The 15,272-nt window shown below is 39.1% G+C and overlaps 1 protein-coding gene across 1 annotated transcript; it reads right to left on the bottom strand.

Moving 5' to 3' along the window:
• Positions 1–479: 479 nt before the first annotated feature.
• otx2b (orthodenticle homeobox 2b) lies at positions 480–2,512 on the bottom strand. Its single transcript, XM_030786491.1, has 3 exons — positions 2,416–2,512; positions 1,483–1,634; positions 480–1,100 (listed from the first exon to the last, which is right to left on the bottom strand). The coding sequence occupies exons 1-3, from the start codon at positions 2,510–2,512 to the stop codon at positions 480–482; spliced, it is 870 nt and encodes a 289-aa protein (XP_030642351.1).
• Positions 2,513–15,272: the final 12,760 nt, after the last annotated feature.

The raw sequence follows: 15,272 nt of genomic DNA, 5'->3' as shown, positions 1-15,272 counted from the left end.
ATTGTAAGAGGCTTAGAGAAAGCCTGCTCATTCAACGCACTTTCACTAAAAGATTGGCTCTCCAATTTTTTTCCTCTTCTATTGGACCAAAAATGTTCCGTGGCTGTGATCTTGGTTATTAGAAGTTCACTTCAACTTTTACTTGCATTATCTATCATGATTATGCATGTTTCTTCCACCTAACATATGGATACAAACATTTACATGTTTGTACCCTTATATGGTTGTACTGAGGAAAAAAATGCCCTCTCTCAGTGTCTGTATGGATTCAAAACATCTCCTTTGGGGAGGAAAGCAGAGCACTGAACAACCAAAATGCCACCGACAGCTCATGCTTCTCCACAAACTCTGAACATTATTTTATGCCTAGGATTTTCTTTTATTTATTTTGAATAGATGGCAGGTCTACGGTGTTCTTTTTTTTTAATGATCTTTCATGTATTTGTTCAAAATGAAATGATGGACAGAAGAGGCTTCTCTCACAACACTTGAAATTTCCACGAAGAAGTCTGATCTTTGTAATCCAAGCAATCGGCATTGAAATTCAGCTTCCAGGAGGCCGCTTGGTCCTTATAATCCAAGCAATCCGCTGTGGAGTTGAAGCCCAGCCCGGAAGCACCGTAGCCCTGCGTGGAAAGGGAGGCTGATGACTGGTTCAGATGACTGGTTACAGCATTGGTGCTCATGGGACTCAATGTGGAGCCTGGGCCGGATAACTGGTGGTGCATGGGCGTAAGGTAGGACCCACAGTCCATTCCCCCGAAGTAAGATGTTGACCCTGCGTAGCCTTGGCTGTATCCTGATGCCTGTGTGTAGGTCATGGGGTAGGAACGTTGCATGCAGGAGGAGGAGGTAGAGAGCGGGTCTGATAATGGTGAGATGGAGGCTGGGCTCCAAATGGACACGGGAGCAGTACTGGTGGAGATGGCCGGAACTGAAGTGCTGGAGGGCGGCGTGAACTGGCCGCTCGCCCCGCTCTCAGAGCTTGCTTCCCGTGCTGGAGAGCTCTTCTTTTTGGCTGGTCGGACTTTATTCTGGCCTCCGTTCTGCTGCTGCTGCTGTTGCTGGCGACATTTGGCCCTTCGGTTTTTGAACCAAACCTAATTTGCATCAGTAAATGAAAACAACTTCAAATGGTTAACATCTTAAGACATATCTGTTAGAATAACCATATACTTATGGGTAAACTCAGGTTAAGTGAACAGGAAAAGAAATGACAGAGCTAGTAGTAAAGGTTTTTGTGTCTTTTTTTTTTAAATAATAAACACAGTAAATATAACAGACATTAACAGAGTTAAAACAGAGGTGAAAGCTTTTCATTAAAAGCTTAATACATTTTAAATCAACGAAGCCATGACTTCCTCCAAGTCAACGGCAGGCTGATACGTATGAGTCATCGTCCTTGTAATGGTGGAATAATAACTCATTTAAAATTGGTGGCTGACGAACTTTATGTTATCTGATGATGGACAAGAGACTCACCTGTACTCGGGATTCCGGCAAGTTGATTTTCAAGGCCACCTCTTCACGCATGAAGATATCCGGATAACGCGTTTTGGCAAACAGAGCTTCCAAAACATCGAGTTGCGCTCGAGTGAAAGTTGTCCGTTCTCGTCTTTGCTTGCGAGGAGTAGCTATTGTGAATAAACACATACATCACATCTAATGTCTACACGAGCAAACACACTCTTTGCATTATACAAAGATTTGTTAGATCTACTAATGTTATTGACTAGCATAACATTAAAAGCTGTTTTGTGTCATAAACAAGGTAGGATCAACTGATTTGAACTTAATACATTAAAAACGCCCCAAAACCCAACAACAACAACAGCAGCAGCAGCAGTGGCAACAACAACAGCAGCAACCACAACAACAAACCCCACAGAGTTATGTTGTAGCTTGAATGTCAGTGGTACAGTTTGATTAAGTTTTAAAAATTAACAGTATTTGAAAATGTCGGAAGTCTCTCCCTGGCTTAAAAATTGTGGCTTCCTTAAGTGTGTTGAAACAAAATTAATATTTTGAAAAAATATGTACGCATTTATGCTTTTCTTATTTTGTGTATTAAACAACTGACGACAACGAAATGTTATTTTATACATATTTTGTATGTACATATTTCATGAACGTGGAGAATTTAGGCGAAAGTGCTTTGCGCTTCTATTTGTATTATGCCACAATAAAGTACAGTAGTAAAGTTGTCATACTTAAATAATAAAGATGAATGCCAAGAACATATTTACAACACTTTGGAACATAAAACGTTTGAAATGAACATATAACTGAATCATGGTCACCCATGGACTATCGCAAATTAAACAACTGCTAATCCACGAGAGCTGTTTCCTTAAATTAGGCATTCATTTTTTATTTTATTTTTTTTAATTTTTTTTTTTTTGAGAATTCGCTTACCTGGGTAGCCCACGGATGGATGCAGCAGGTCCATTCCGGAGGTAGTTAAACTTAGCCCATTGACTGTGTAAGGTGGTTGCTTAAGATAAGACATCATGCTAAAGTTGGACGTGGTGGTAAAGTTGGTGAAAATTTTGAAAAAATGAAATATTGGGTCTTTTGTTTTCTTCACCCTCTGGCGTGCCTTCTGTTAGCTCTTCGATTCGGTCAGGTTGGAATCAAAGCCTGTTCAAAAAAAACCCCACAAAGATAAGCAGAGAGATTGAGCTACGGCGACAGCGCAGGTTGTTGGTACAGTTCATTTGATGGACACAGCGCTCCAAAGGCGGCAAACACTTCGCTACGAATAAACCACCTCCTCGCCACAACGTGCTCTTAAAGCGGCTCCAGACCCCCAGCTGTCCTCGTGAAGTGAGCGAGGCTCATCCTGACAATGCCCCCTCCCCTTTCCCATCATCCCTCCTTTTCCTCTCCTTTAGCCCAAGCCCCCCCTCCAAAATAAGTAACATCACATAATTGCAACAAGTCTCCCAAAAGAACAAAACACAGTCGTTTAAATGCGCACGCAGTGGTCCCAAAACAAGAATCACGATTTGCATAGGAACTCGGCTAATTGTCTCAAGCACTAAGCAACTGATTGAGGCCCATTTGTGGAGACAAAGGACGCAGTTGGTCTGATAAATAAGGCTGATAACAAAAGCCCCATTGGCGAGAGAAAGAAGTAACAATGCAAAGAACTTATTGTTCTCTATTCGGTACAGCAGCCACTACATTAGTAAAGGTTTTTAAATATCTATGTCATTTTTCCATACGAAGAGGCAGTTGCTCTGAATAAAAACAGGATTTTTAAAAAATAAATTCGCAGTAGGATTCAAAGGTACCAACACACGGAACTTTCTGGAGTAGAACTCACTAGCACTTGACACTTAATTGAGTCCGTCCTCTCATAATTAGATTTCGAGAGGTTAAGATGAACGTTGAAGTGTCCATTAAATGTGTTCAGTATGTGCGAAGAGACACGACTGTCAGAAACAGGCAGATTATACCAAACTGCAGCGTTTTACAAATTTCAAGGACCATCTAAGAAAGTATCTGTTTAGCCTGTACAATCTTTAAGAAATTTCGTTGTGATGCAAGGTGGTGCACACTCACTCAAATCCACTGCAGATATTTTGTTCTGTCGTTACACCCTACAACTGTAGCAAACTCTGTTTCATTAAAAATAAGTAAAATGAATAATTAACTAACGGGAAAGACTGAATATAAAAATGGCCAAACGAATATAAGTGAGAACAAAATTTGTTAGAGGAAGCAGAGAGCGTCTCTCTCTCTTTCTCTCTCTCTCTCCCTCTCTCGCTTTCTCTCTCTCTCTCTCTCTCTCTCTCTCTCTCTCTCTCTTTCTCTCTCTCTCGCTCTCAGAGTTGGGAGTTTTTTTTAATATCCAACGGTTTTCCCCCTCAATCTGTCACACTTAAAACTGGACTCGTCTACCAGTTGCGCACTCGCCCAATAGTAATTACCTCATCCAAGAATTAATTATGATAAATGTTTTTGTTGATAAATTAACGAGATAATCCGAACGGCACGCGCTCCCCTAATTACTGGACGCTACCCTTCGAACCGGTTACAGAATGTTTGGCCTTGTCTGCGCTGCGAATGACATAATTAACTGAAAAGCAAGTGGAATTCACATGAAAATATCTGCAAATATAGTGAATGTGTAGTAAACAGGTAAGCAGGGACTTTATTTTCCTTCTCGAACTAGAAATTTTTCAAATGATTTCATGGGAGACAATTACATGATTTTAATCGCTTAAGAAATTTCAAGACCACAACTAACAGCTACGACAACAATAATAACAACAGCAGCAACAAGCAGCAATAATAACTACAGGCTACTCATCATCATCATCATCATCATCATAGCATCACATCGCCCAGCAAAAGAAATAAGAAATAAGAATGGGTGATCACGCCCAAATATCTGTTCAGTTTTTTTTTGTATGCAGTACCTTGCTATTGAAAACCAGCAAAACTGACGAATTGGAAGTTTACCATAACTTCTATGAAAGTCATAAAGGCTTACTCCGTTCCAAGATGCAAAACGTTTTGCTAACAGCTGTAACACTCAGTCCGGTAGAAGCCGAAGAACCCGGCTTCGGCAGATAGACCTGAGAACAGTCTACATACCCTTAATTATCGCTCTTTGTCTCCATGGTTTGCTTTAATGTGCTCCATGCATGGAGCCGCGCAAGTGCACAAGTTAGCCTGACTTTCTGAATTTCAAATTATGTCCCCTCAGCTTTCAGCATATCTTAAAACATCACAACTCCTGTGTATCAACGGTGACTTGAGCTTCAAAAGAAACATCCCAAATTACAAGCCAATACAAATATATATTATACATATATACATGAATATGTATGTATGTAATATTGACCCCCCCCTACACAACAGCGGATAGCTCATAGAACAGTTTTTCAAAATGTCGGTTAATATTGATGTGCTGCGTCTGCCGAATGAGGTAACATACAAGTTATTCAATGAAACAATATTTAAGTATTAAAAGGGCCGCCATTTAACACGATGTTATGTAGGTATATTCAGTAGGAAAACAAAAAGCAAATAACAACAACAACAACAACAATAATAATAATAACAATAATAATAATAATAATGTATTAACCATGATAGTAATCGTCATCATAATCCCTCTGTCGATATTAATAAAGATTGAATACCTTTAAAGAGTCGCTGTTGACTGGAAAACGACCTTCTCGGGCCGATCTTTTTGTAACCAAAATATTCAGAAGGAAATCCTGTTCAGGATAATGAAAGCACAGAGTAAGTGACGAACAAGCAACGCTTACAAACTTAAAGCTTCAACTCGACAGCCAAAAAATCAGGCAGACGGCGAAATGGTTTGGTTAGATTAAAGTACATACGGTTATGATTCGCTGTTTCTCTGGGTGAAGTTGCTTGAGTTCGATTTGTAGAGCTCGCTGGCCAATGAACAGGCTGCTCAAGGGCTCAAGACTGGAGTCTGTCTCTCTCGTGGGGCCGTTTGCTGAGAAACAAATGTGGCCAGCTACTTTTTGACGCAAACTCCTTAGCCAATGATAACGAGGCCGTGACGGACAACTCTCATCCTTGAGAGCTAAAAGAGAATGTTTTCAGCACAACGGTAACTCATGCAATACTGAGTTCCGAGAAGGCAATACGTCACCATTCATAGGTTTCCTCGCCGTTAAAACCACAAAATATCTTTTCTACCCTATTTTGTTAACACATTTTATCATTTCAAGAACCCATGCTATTTTGGATAAAATGGGGTGATTTTAGATAAATTGCGGTAATCCCCCGGGGCTATACATATACCACTTCAGACAGTACCAAAGGTGACGACAGCGAATGCAGCCTCATAATCTCACGAATAATTATCAATCATGGGGGAAAACAGCAGACTCAGCCCCTTATTAGCTATTCTACAGACCGTGTAAAAACGTTGGGATGAAAGAGAAAAAAAAACCACGCTGAATGTGTGGATGCAGTTCGCTTACATTCTGTTGCGTAGCGAGACGGATTTAAGGGGACTTAATTCTCTAAAACTGTCCTCTAGTCCACACGACGCTCATACCTCCGGTGTGCAAGTTGGTACCGAAATTGAACCAGGGTTGATTGGAACGAATTGCCACAGGGCAAGATTAAGGCCTTTATAAGACACGTTGACTGAACGTGAAACCATAAGCAGTGGTGCACCTCAGAAGCGAATTAGCTCACTTTTCCAACAAACTTCGAAAGCATTCCAGCGCAAAGGCATGCCGCGGGCGTCGACAACACGAGAAATTAACTGGGAACAGTACGAGCGAGATGTCACCTGACTGCATTTGAACAAATACTACACTGTACATTATGAGGATGTTGTTAAAACAGAGGTTAGGCGTGCGGATCTCTCTTTTTTTAATCAGGATGAACATATTCAGACACAGTTGTGTAGTGGTGGCATTTGTTCAGATGTTTCCATCTCTTCACTTCAGGTAATGGAACATTACAGGTATGTGCTTTCTTCCTGTATCATGAATGAAGACAGTTATTTTTTCAGATTTTAGAACAATACTTTGAACTATGAAAAACGTCGCAGCAGCTCTGCATAAAATTTCACCCAGTAAATATGTGATATATTCACTTATTAATTTTTAGTTCATACGCTAAGGTACATTTATTTAAAAAATGGCGCGTTCATAATTTGTGAAAAAGTGAAGAATATAAACTTGAAACTGGTGTTAAGATATTTGTGTTTGATAACTGATAGTAAGTAATCTCACTGTAGTAGTAATTTTACTTCTATGCAAATATTTAAATTTATAGCATCAAAACACTATTGAAAATGTCAATAACACGACAAAAACCTGCGGTCAAGACCTCCAGTAGACTGAGAATTATGGTGCTTCTGAACTCAGTACCAACACTATACTATCCTAATGCTCACTAAAACATCAACAGAATATATATAATATAAAATTATATATACTTATATTATTATAAAGATTGCATCTATTATTATTTTTATTATTATTATTATTATTATTATTATTATTATTTTTATTATTAATATTATTATTATTGTTGTTATTGTTATTATCATCATCATCGTCATCATCATCATCATCATCATCATCATTATCATTATTGTTATTTTTATTATTAACACTGAATGAACAATCTGACTTCACTAAAGCGAGTTTTCGGATTTGTAAATGTATCGTTTTAAGAAGATTTGGGACGCTCTCAAGAAAGCAGTATTCACACACACAGGCGCACGCGTGCATACATCAACGTGCGCACGCACGCGCGCGCGCGGCGCACGCACACACACACACACACACACACACACACACAGTCCATATTGATTTGTGTTGACTGCAAAATAACCCATGGACTCGGTAATTTCGACGGAGTTTGTACTTTCCTACCCAAGCTGTGTTTTTTTCTGTTTTAGTAGATGTTAAAACAAAGACCCACAAGTTTGCTTTCATGTACAGATTCGGGGCTTATGGCAACTTTTCGAGTGAATTGTACAGAACAACATCGTCAGGATTTCCTGTGGAAATTGTGTCTGCATCTCACTGGGTTTGCAGCAAGTGATATCACTTGCATACTTTAAATAAATATGGATACAGTCAGACCGGGAATTCCCTAAAGAGTGAGGGCAAAGTGAGAACAATTTGCATCTATGTAGTCCTTATCATTCGTCAGTGATCGCGTTGTCGTCCATATACCGTTCTCTCGTTCTCCTCTCATAGCAGCAACAACTATCAAAATCAGTGTCTTCAACAACGCTGTAAACAAGAATTTTATGTGCTCTGCCTACATCCAGAGACTCTAACCAAACATCGAAGTTCTTATAAAATTATCCACCCTGTCTATAGTATCTAGAGTAGGTCGGCCAGACTAAAGGATTATAAAATTATTTTTGTTTATTTTGTTATCGAAGCTTTAGCTAGGCTATTAAACAAGCAAACAGGCCGCTGAACTGATGGCATCAACCAAACAGTTCTCTAGATTAGAACAATATTACACTCATGCATTTGTTTGTCAGTATCCACAGCAAGGACATCAAGACAGATCAATTATTTCACGCATAAACAGCCTACAAAAATTAGGAGATTTTTACTGTAAAGGTATCCCACTCTCTTTTTGGAAATACACATATAAAACCTGCGAATCACAATACGGACCAAATGGAACAATTCAGTAAAATTATAGCAATATGTTAACCACAATAGCCCGGTTTGTTTGTCTAACGAGTAACAAACGGGTCACACCAATTCTGGCGCAGAGAAATGCTCCTTACATCGTTATCGCTGAAATCTGGCTTAGTGTTGCCATTCGCTATTTAAATTGCTAAATTATTTATTAAATGTGAAACAGCCCACCTCCGGAGGGAATTTTGATCTTAAAAGGAAATGTGGATTGCCGGAGTGGAAAAGAGCACCACGCGAACATGCCTGTGGCCATCAGGGCGCCTTCACAGACTCCCGCCTAATTGACGAAGTCGTTCTTTTTCATCTTCACTTCTGGGAAGACCCTTGGGTTTTAGCAGTCGTACGCTTCGAATCCCAAATGTGGATTTGCTTAAAATGAGGAGTTTGGTACACCTGTCTCATTGATTTAAATGTAACAACAGTTTATAGAGGGCAATAAAAATCATCATCATCATCATCATCATCATCATCATCATCATCATCATCATGTATGCTATAGCCCTCACCACTGTTCAAATCATTGATAAATAACTGACATATTTTAAGATGTTTTTAAAACAATTTGTATTTGACCAATCCTTGTAGGCAATCTATGTGTGAGACTGGAGAATCCATCGTTTCATTCATTCATTTCTTCCTTTCCACAAGCCCTGTCATTTAACAGGCAGATAAAACTCATATCACCCGTTAGAGACACTGACCCCTCAAGAGCTTTAATCTCCCTCCCTCTCTCTCTCTCTCTCTCTCTCTCTGTTTCTCCCATTGCTTTCAAACATTGCTACCGCACTGCAAGGAAATTAAAAGTAACTGACTGCAATTCATTAATGATTTCTCAATAGCTTTAGTCTCATTTCAGCTGCTCCTTGTTTAGAAAAGACAGAGGACCTACTTTTTGAAGCCAGACACACACACATATAGACACACACACACACACACACACACACACACACACACACACACACACACACACACACATACACACGCACACACACTCCTTAGGCAGTGAATATTGTTTTAAAGCCGTATACTATCTGTTAGATCATATATGTGACTTCATATGAGAACCAGGAGTTGACCTTCAGTAATGGCATTTAGTCATGATTGTCAGTGTTGTGCAGTGAGTAGCTTTCAAACAATTAGGCTTTGCCCATTTTGACAATGTCTTCATTAAACTTTTACTAGGCTGGCTGTGAGCCTTCGGTCTTTGCCAAAGCTACATTTACAGTAAACTTGTAAACCAAGCAAATTAACCTGACTGTAAATCAGTAAATCAACCTTGCTGTGCATTAGGTGTATTTTGTTTGATTCATAATTACACTTCTTCAGTTAGGTAAACTTTGATGTAGCTAATACTGCATTTTCCACCATGACGATGGCTTTTAAGGGGAGAATGTGACAATTTATTTTAAGATTCACTGTAATGTTGTAAATTCTGAATTATAAAATTATAAAATGCTTAGAAGACATTTGAGGTTGTATTTGGAAAAGCTGATGTTGCTTTCTGTGTGTTTTCTGAGATATGCTATTGTTGCGACAGCAGTTCTTTCTAAAACGGTGACTTTAATGAGCAGAGTCCTTAAACATGATGTATTTGTATTGAGTAATTACTGTGAGTAAAGAGCCCCTTTCATCCTTATTGACATTCATAATTTCCCATGATTCATCTCTTCCGCTATGCTAGTCCACAAACGTAAATGGGGTTAAATGACAAGCATCACGGCCAGGAGAAAAAAAAGAAAGAAATTGAGGCTTTTAGAGTTGAGGAAAAATTAGACTGATAGTGGAGCATATTGTAGGCAGTCAGTGATATTACAGTACTTTAACATACTTTAATCAGTGATATATAGAAAGACAGAGAGAGAGAGAGAGAGAGAGAGGAGGGGGGGTAAATATCATATTTGAATTTTTTTGGGGGGTGGGGGGGTCAGCATTGTCTGAAATAGGAACTTGTCTCTGTCTATGTTCCCCTTCTTACATATATCTTATTATCACTGAAATGTAATATATGTATTATTTTTAATTGTGCTCATCAGTCAAAATCAGTCAAAACGCTGATCAGAGTCCATCTATTTTATTCTAAAAGACTGTGCCCATTTCGTGAAAGAACAAGGACTCAAAGCAATATCTAAATTATCAGTCCGTTTGAATGATCAATTATTTCTGTCCTTTTTACCATTTATTAATCACTGTATCATTTGTGTGTTTGTACTTGTGGTGTAGTTCCTATGTAGCATCAATAAAGTACTCATATCATGCATTCCAAGTGAAAATAAGAAAATCTTCAATTCAAAGTAAAAGAGAAACCCATTTTATGTTCTTATATGGACTTATAATTTTGTATATATGTGTAAGTCTATATTGAAACATATTGAAATTTTAGGGATTTCATAAAGAGTAAACATTCTGTCACAGATCTGTGGACCTGTAAAACGTCAGTGTAAGTGGGATTATGTCAGTGTCGGATCTTAAAATTTGTCATAGGCAGATGATTAAGAACACAGACAAAACTCTATTGTCGAGTTTCTTGGAGTTCCCCACAGTAAATCAATAGGGACACCTTTACAGTTTTTGAAAATATGACGTATTAAATCTGAAAAGGATTATAGGTATGAATTATAGAAATACTTTTCCTGAAGACAACATACTCTCTGACACAATATTTTGTACAAAGACTACAGAGAACCTGCAGAGAACTGTCTGAAACATGAAAGTGTGTGTTTGTTATTTCCTGCTATAAATGAGCAATGTCTATTAATCAGCACTGAAATGGCTGTTTGCTGTTTGCACAGGGGCCAAGTGACATACAAATGGATTCAATTAAAAACAACAAGCCCCTTCAAGTCATCAATAAGAGAAGGCAAAGCAAAGCCCTAAACACACAAGCAAGGCAAACAAGTACACAAGGAGGACAGCAAGTATAAACATTCTAAAGGAAACCCAGTGATTCCTGATAATGGCAAAAATAATAATAATAAAAAATACCGCATTAATAACAATAAAGACAAAGGAAACATCAGCATTATTATTATTATTATTATTATTATTATTATTGTTGTTATTGTCACTATTATTATTATTACTATTATTATTATCATTATTATTATTGCTATTATTGTTATTATCATTAATTTTGTTATTGTTGTTGTTGTTGTTGTTGTTGTTGTTGCCATCATTGCAGATAGATTTTCACCAGCTCACTGTTGCCTCACATACCTTTATAATTCACACGGCTTTCGTCTTGCTTCTCTCTCTCTCTCTCTCTCTCTCTCTCTCTCTCTCTCTTATCTGGGGTGTGGTGGAACCTGCCCCGCAGTGTGGACTTCTCGAGCAGCTCTCAGAGTTCAAAGGCACAGGATCTCACTGGGGTTGGATTTGGTCAGGCTTATTTTGTAACCCCTGGATTTGAATTGTTGTCTGTGAGGCATTGAAAACTCTTTCAAGCAATGTTACATTGTGTGATTTTCTGTGTAAGCCCCATAATAAATTTACCAAACGGGCACAAGCAGTGGCTATTCATGATTTTCATCAGATTGTTTTTTTTTTTCCTCACTTGCCCTTTTGCTGGTTAAGGTGTGTGTGGGAATTTGTGTGTAAGTGTGACTGTGGTTTTTCACAAGGAAGCATCCAGGTGATGACCAGGAGATAGCTCTCACTTACACTCATATTTTTTCAGTAGCAAAACAAAAACCTAATGGTTCTAAGCTAAACTCTAACTAAACTTGAGAACAAACTGATAAAATTTCAAGTCATGAAATACACACACACACGCACGCACGCATGCGCACGCACACACGCGCACACACGCGCGCACACACACACACACACACACACACACACATGCACAGCCTTCCTTTGTAGTATCTTTTATTTGTGTGATATACTTAACCCTCATGTGATGTGAGGATGAGCTGCATGTGGGCTGATCCCTCTGTGTTTGTGCCCTGTCCAAACCCCACTTTGTTTTGAGTGACACTCTGGCATTCCCCCTTTACGCCCCCTGTGTCAGGATCCAAAAACAGCCTGCTCATCAGCCTTCACAGTGCCAGCTTCACACACACACACACACACACACACACACACACACACACACACACACACACACACACACACAATCTCTCTCTCTCTCCTCTCTCTTTATCTCTGTGACACACACATACAAGCAGATACACACACTTTCTTTCTTTCTTTCTTTCTTTCTTTCTTTCTTTCTTTCTTTCTTTCTTTCTTTCTGTCAACCCTCATTTCATCATCTCTTTCATGCTTTTTTTTCTCTCTCATATGTACACACATGGAGAGTCTACACACACTCATCTGAGTATAGTGACATTGCCAGTTCCTCTCAACCATTTAATATCTCTTTTGGGCTGGAGGACGCTGTCTGTTGGGACTCCCCTCCTAACAGTTTGGAGATTCTCACTACGTTCCCATCATGATCCAGCCACGTTCTCATCCTCTTCCCAGCTCGGAGTCCGACGCCTTCCCAGCCACTGGCTGCCAGCTGCTGGTAGGAATTGGGAATCTCTCAGGGCTTGTCCGTCAACTGGAACCTTCCCCTCCAATTAGGGGAATAAATATAGGAGCCTCTAGAGTTTGTGTGCACGTGTGTGTGTGCGTGCATGTGGGAGTGTGTGTATGTGTGTGTGTGTTCACAGGCGACGTACTGGCTCCTGAAACATAGTGAGCTGCCCAGTAATGAAAAAAAAAGACGCACAGTCTCATCAGTGATCAGTGATCTCTCCATCTCTAGAGCCCCCATCCTCCACCAACACTCCGCCCTGACCCCTTTCCCTCCACCCTCTCTCTGACCCTCTCTGTCTGCATCTCTCCTTTTGCTCCTGCTTTCTCAACCCACATCCAAATAATCAAAGAAAATACCAACTCCTCTAATATATCTGTCCTGGGGGGCATTGGGTCTTGGCCAGCAGAGCAGACAATGTGGAGTCTGGGCACACACACACACACACACACACACACACCACTTGCTCACCGTTGTTTTTATCTTACTTATCTGTCAATGGGACAATGCCCTGTGTCATATGGGAGCCAACACATACTGTATGTCTTGATTCTGGGCACTATTATTATTATTGTTATTATTATTATTGTTATTATTATTATTATTATTATTATTATTATTATTATTATTATTATTATCATCACTCTATAGACATAATTGGGCAGACAGAAACAATAGCTTGCAATAAAACTTTGGCCTTATGCAATGAACTATAATGTCTTTGTTATAGATATAAACCCACATCCATGACCCCTGCCTTGCAAAAAAGCAGAAAAATCAGGGACCGATATCCTCCTTTCCTCTCACTCAGTGACTCATGATTGGCACTAAGAACCATCAGTTACACTGACAGTACTCTAATTAATATAAATATTTTGTGAAAAATAGTCAAATTGTCTCTCACATTGCAAGCTGAATAATTAAATTCTGTAAATTAAAAAAAATGAAGGCAACTGATTGCCTAAAATAATACAGTTGCGAAACTCAAAGTTTTCAACTGAACTATATCATTACAGACATTGTTGTAGAGAAGTTTGAATTTTGTCACTTAATTTTGTCTGTTGCCATCAGCTGCCCCAGTTTTTGAGTTCAAACAATACAGAGTACAAAAACAAATGTCTCTTGTTCCTCTTGCTATTCTTGTTACTCTGAATAAATGCAAATGTAATACAAATGCACTCTTATTGTCGCTTCTCCTTAATATTACCAATAGAAATGCATGCACAGTGACAGGTGATACTTCTGATAGTGCTGATACTTTTATTTATAAAGTTAGTTTATAGTTTAAAAAAACTAACAACACAAGATATTGTCTGTAAAGCTGAGACCTCTTTCACTGAGAACTGAGTTTAGTTATTTACGTTTTGGCAGGTAATCAGTTGCGTCAGGTGTCTGGAGTAATTTTAGGTTTTATCGCCTCCAGTATATATGGATGTTCTATCTTCTACACCGACCAATGTCTTGCTTTGATCAATGTATTGCTTTATGCATGTCTGGCTGCTAACGTTTAAACAAATCTTAACGGCAAACCTTTGGAATCTTAAGATAAACATTTTTGGTAGATTACCATTTTCACACAGAGGTGCAGGCCTTCTTTTTTCATTTGTTTTATTTGATTTTGTTTCTGATTAATCAGAAAGTGATTAAATATCCAACTGGCCCACTATTGGCCCCAATCCTACACACACACACACACACATATAGTTACTGTTATATACATGCTGTTTCCTGTCACATGCAATATCCTCTGAGTCTTAAGCTTCACCTCTACCATCATTGCCCTGGTTGGTTGCCAAGGGAACGCAGAAAATACAGAGATGAACATAGCAATAACTGGATTTGAAGATGGGGTAAAGGAAGACAGAAGGTGTGTGAGCGTGTGTGTGTGTGTGTATACGTGTGAGGGTTGGTGTGGGAACACTCTCAGAAATCCCAGTGTTCTTCGCCTCACGGCTATCCATGGGGATGCAGGAATTTGACTGGACCTACTGCCAGGGATGTGGCAGGCGGGAAACGAGCAGTGGAGAGGGGAGTGAAGGGGAGGAACTGGGGAGGGGTAAAGTGACCTGGAGACAGATAGAAAGGGAGTGGAAAAGGTCCTCGATGGGGCCAATTACAATGTACCCTGTCTTGTCAAATTGGTTTGTTGCTTTTTCTGTCATCTGCTAATTGAGCACAGATTGATGTGTTCTTGGAAAGCTAAGAGGTTTTGGAATTGTATTTCATTCTCCACTCAGAGGGATCATTCATCCTTTACACAACCAAATGCCCTTTCCAAATATCATACGATCTATCAGAAGCTAATATTAAAATCATATGCCATTTTCCCCTCTCTGCTAAAAGCCCCCGTTTCCTTTCAGTAAATATTAAAAGCTATATTTAAATATGCTGAAGGATCATTTGCAGATGGAACCAAACCACTTAACATTTCTCCTGAGACTGCATGTCAATGTATTTGTTACAAACTGGAAATATTAAGGTGCTTAGTTAGTGAAACTGGAAGCAGATTGCTCCTTGGTTTATTGACCAAATATTTTGTGAATGTAATATACTGACAGTCAAGTCAAAAGAAAAAT

The sequence above is a fragment of the Chanos chanos genome, chromosome 10 (genome assembly GCF_902362185.1).
Source record: "Chanos chanos chromosome 10, fChaCha1.1, whole genome shotgun sequence".
NCBI classification, from domain to species: Eukaryota; Metazoa; Chordata; class Actinopteri; order Gonorynchiformes; family Chanidae; genus Chanos; species Chanos chanos.
This window is presented reverse-complemented; position numbering and strand designations above follow the sequence as displayed.

Bases quoted from the DNA above. Each gene is read 5' to 3' on its own strand.
- otx2b (XM_030786491.1), bottom strand. From the start codon at position 2,512: ATGATGTCTTATCTTAAGCAACCACCTTACACAGTCAATGGGCTAAGT. The intron at 1,635-2,415 runs GTAAGCGAATTC...TATTCACAATAG, and splicing joins TCCATCCGTGGGCTACCCAG to CTACTCCTCGCAAGCAAAGA. The intron at 1,101-1,482 runs GTGAGTCTCTTG...GATGCAAATTAG, and splicing joins TGCCGGAATCCCGAGTACAG to GTTTGGTTCAAAAACCGAAG.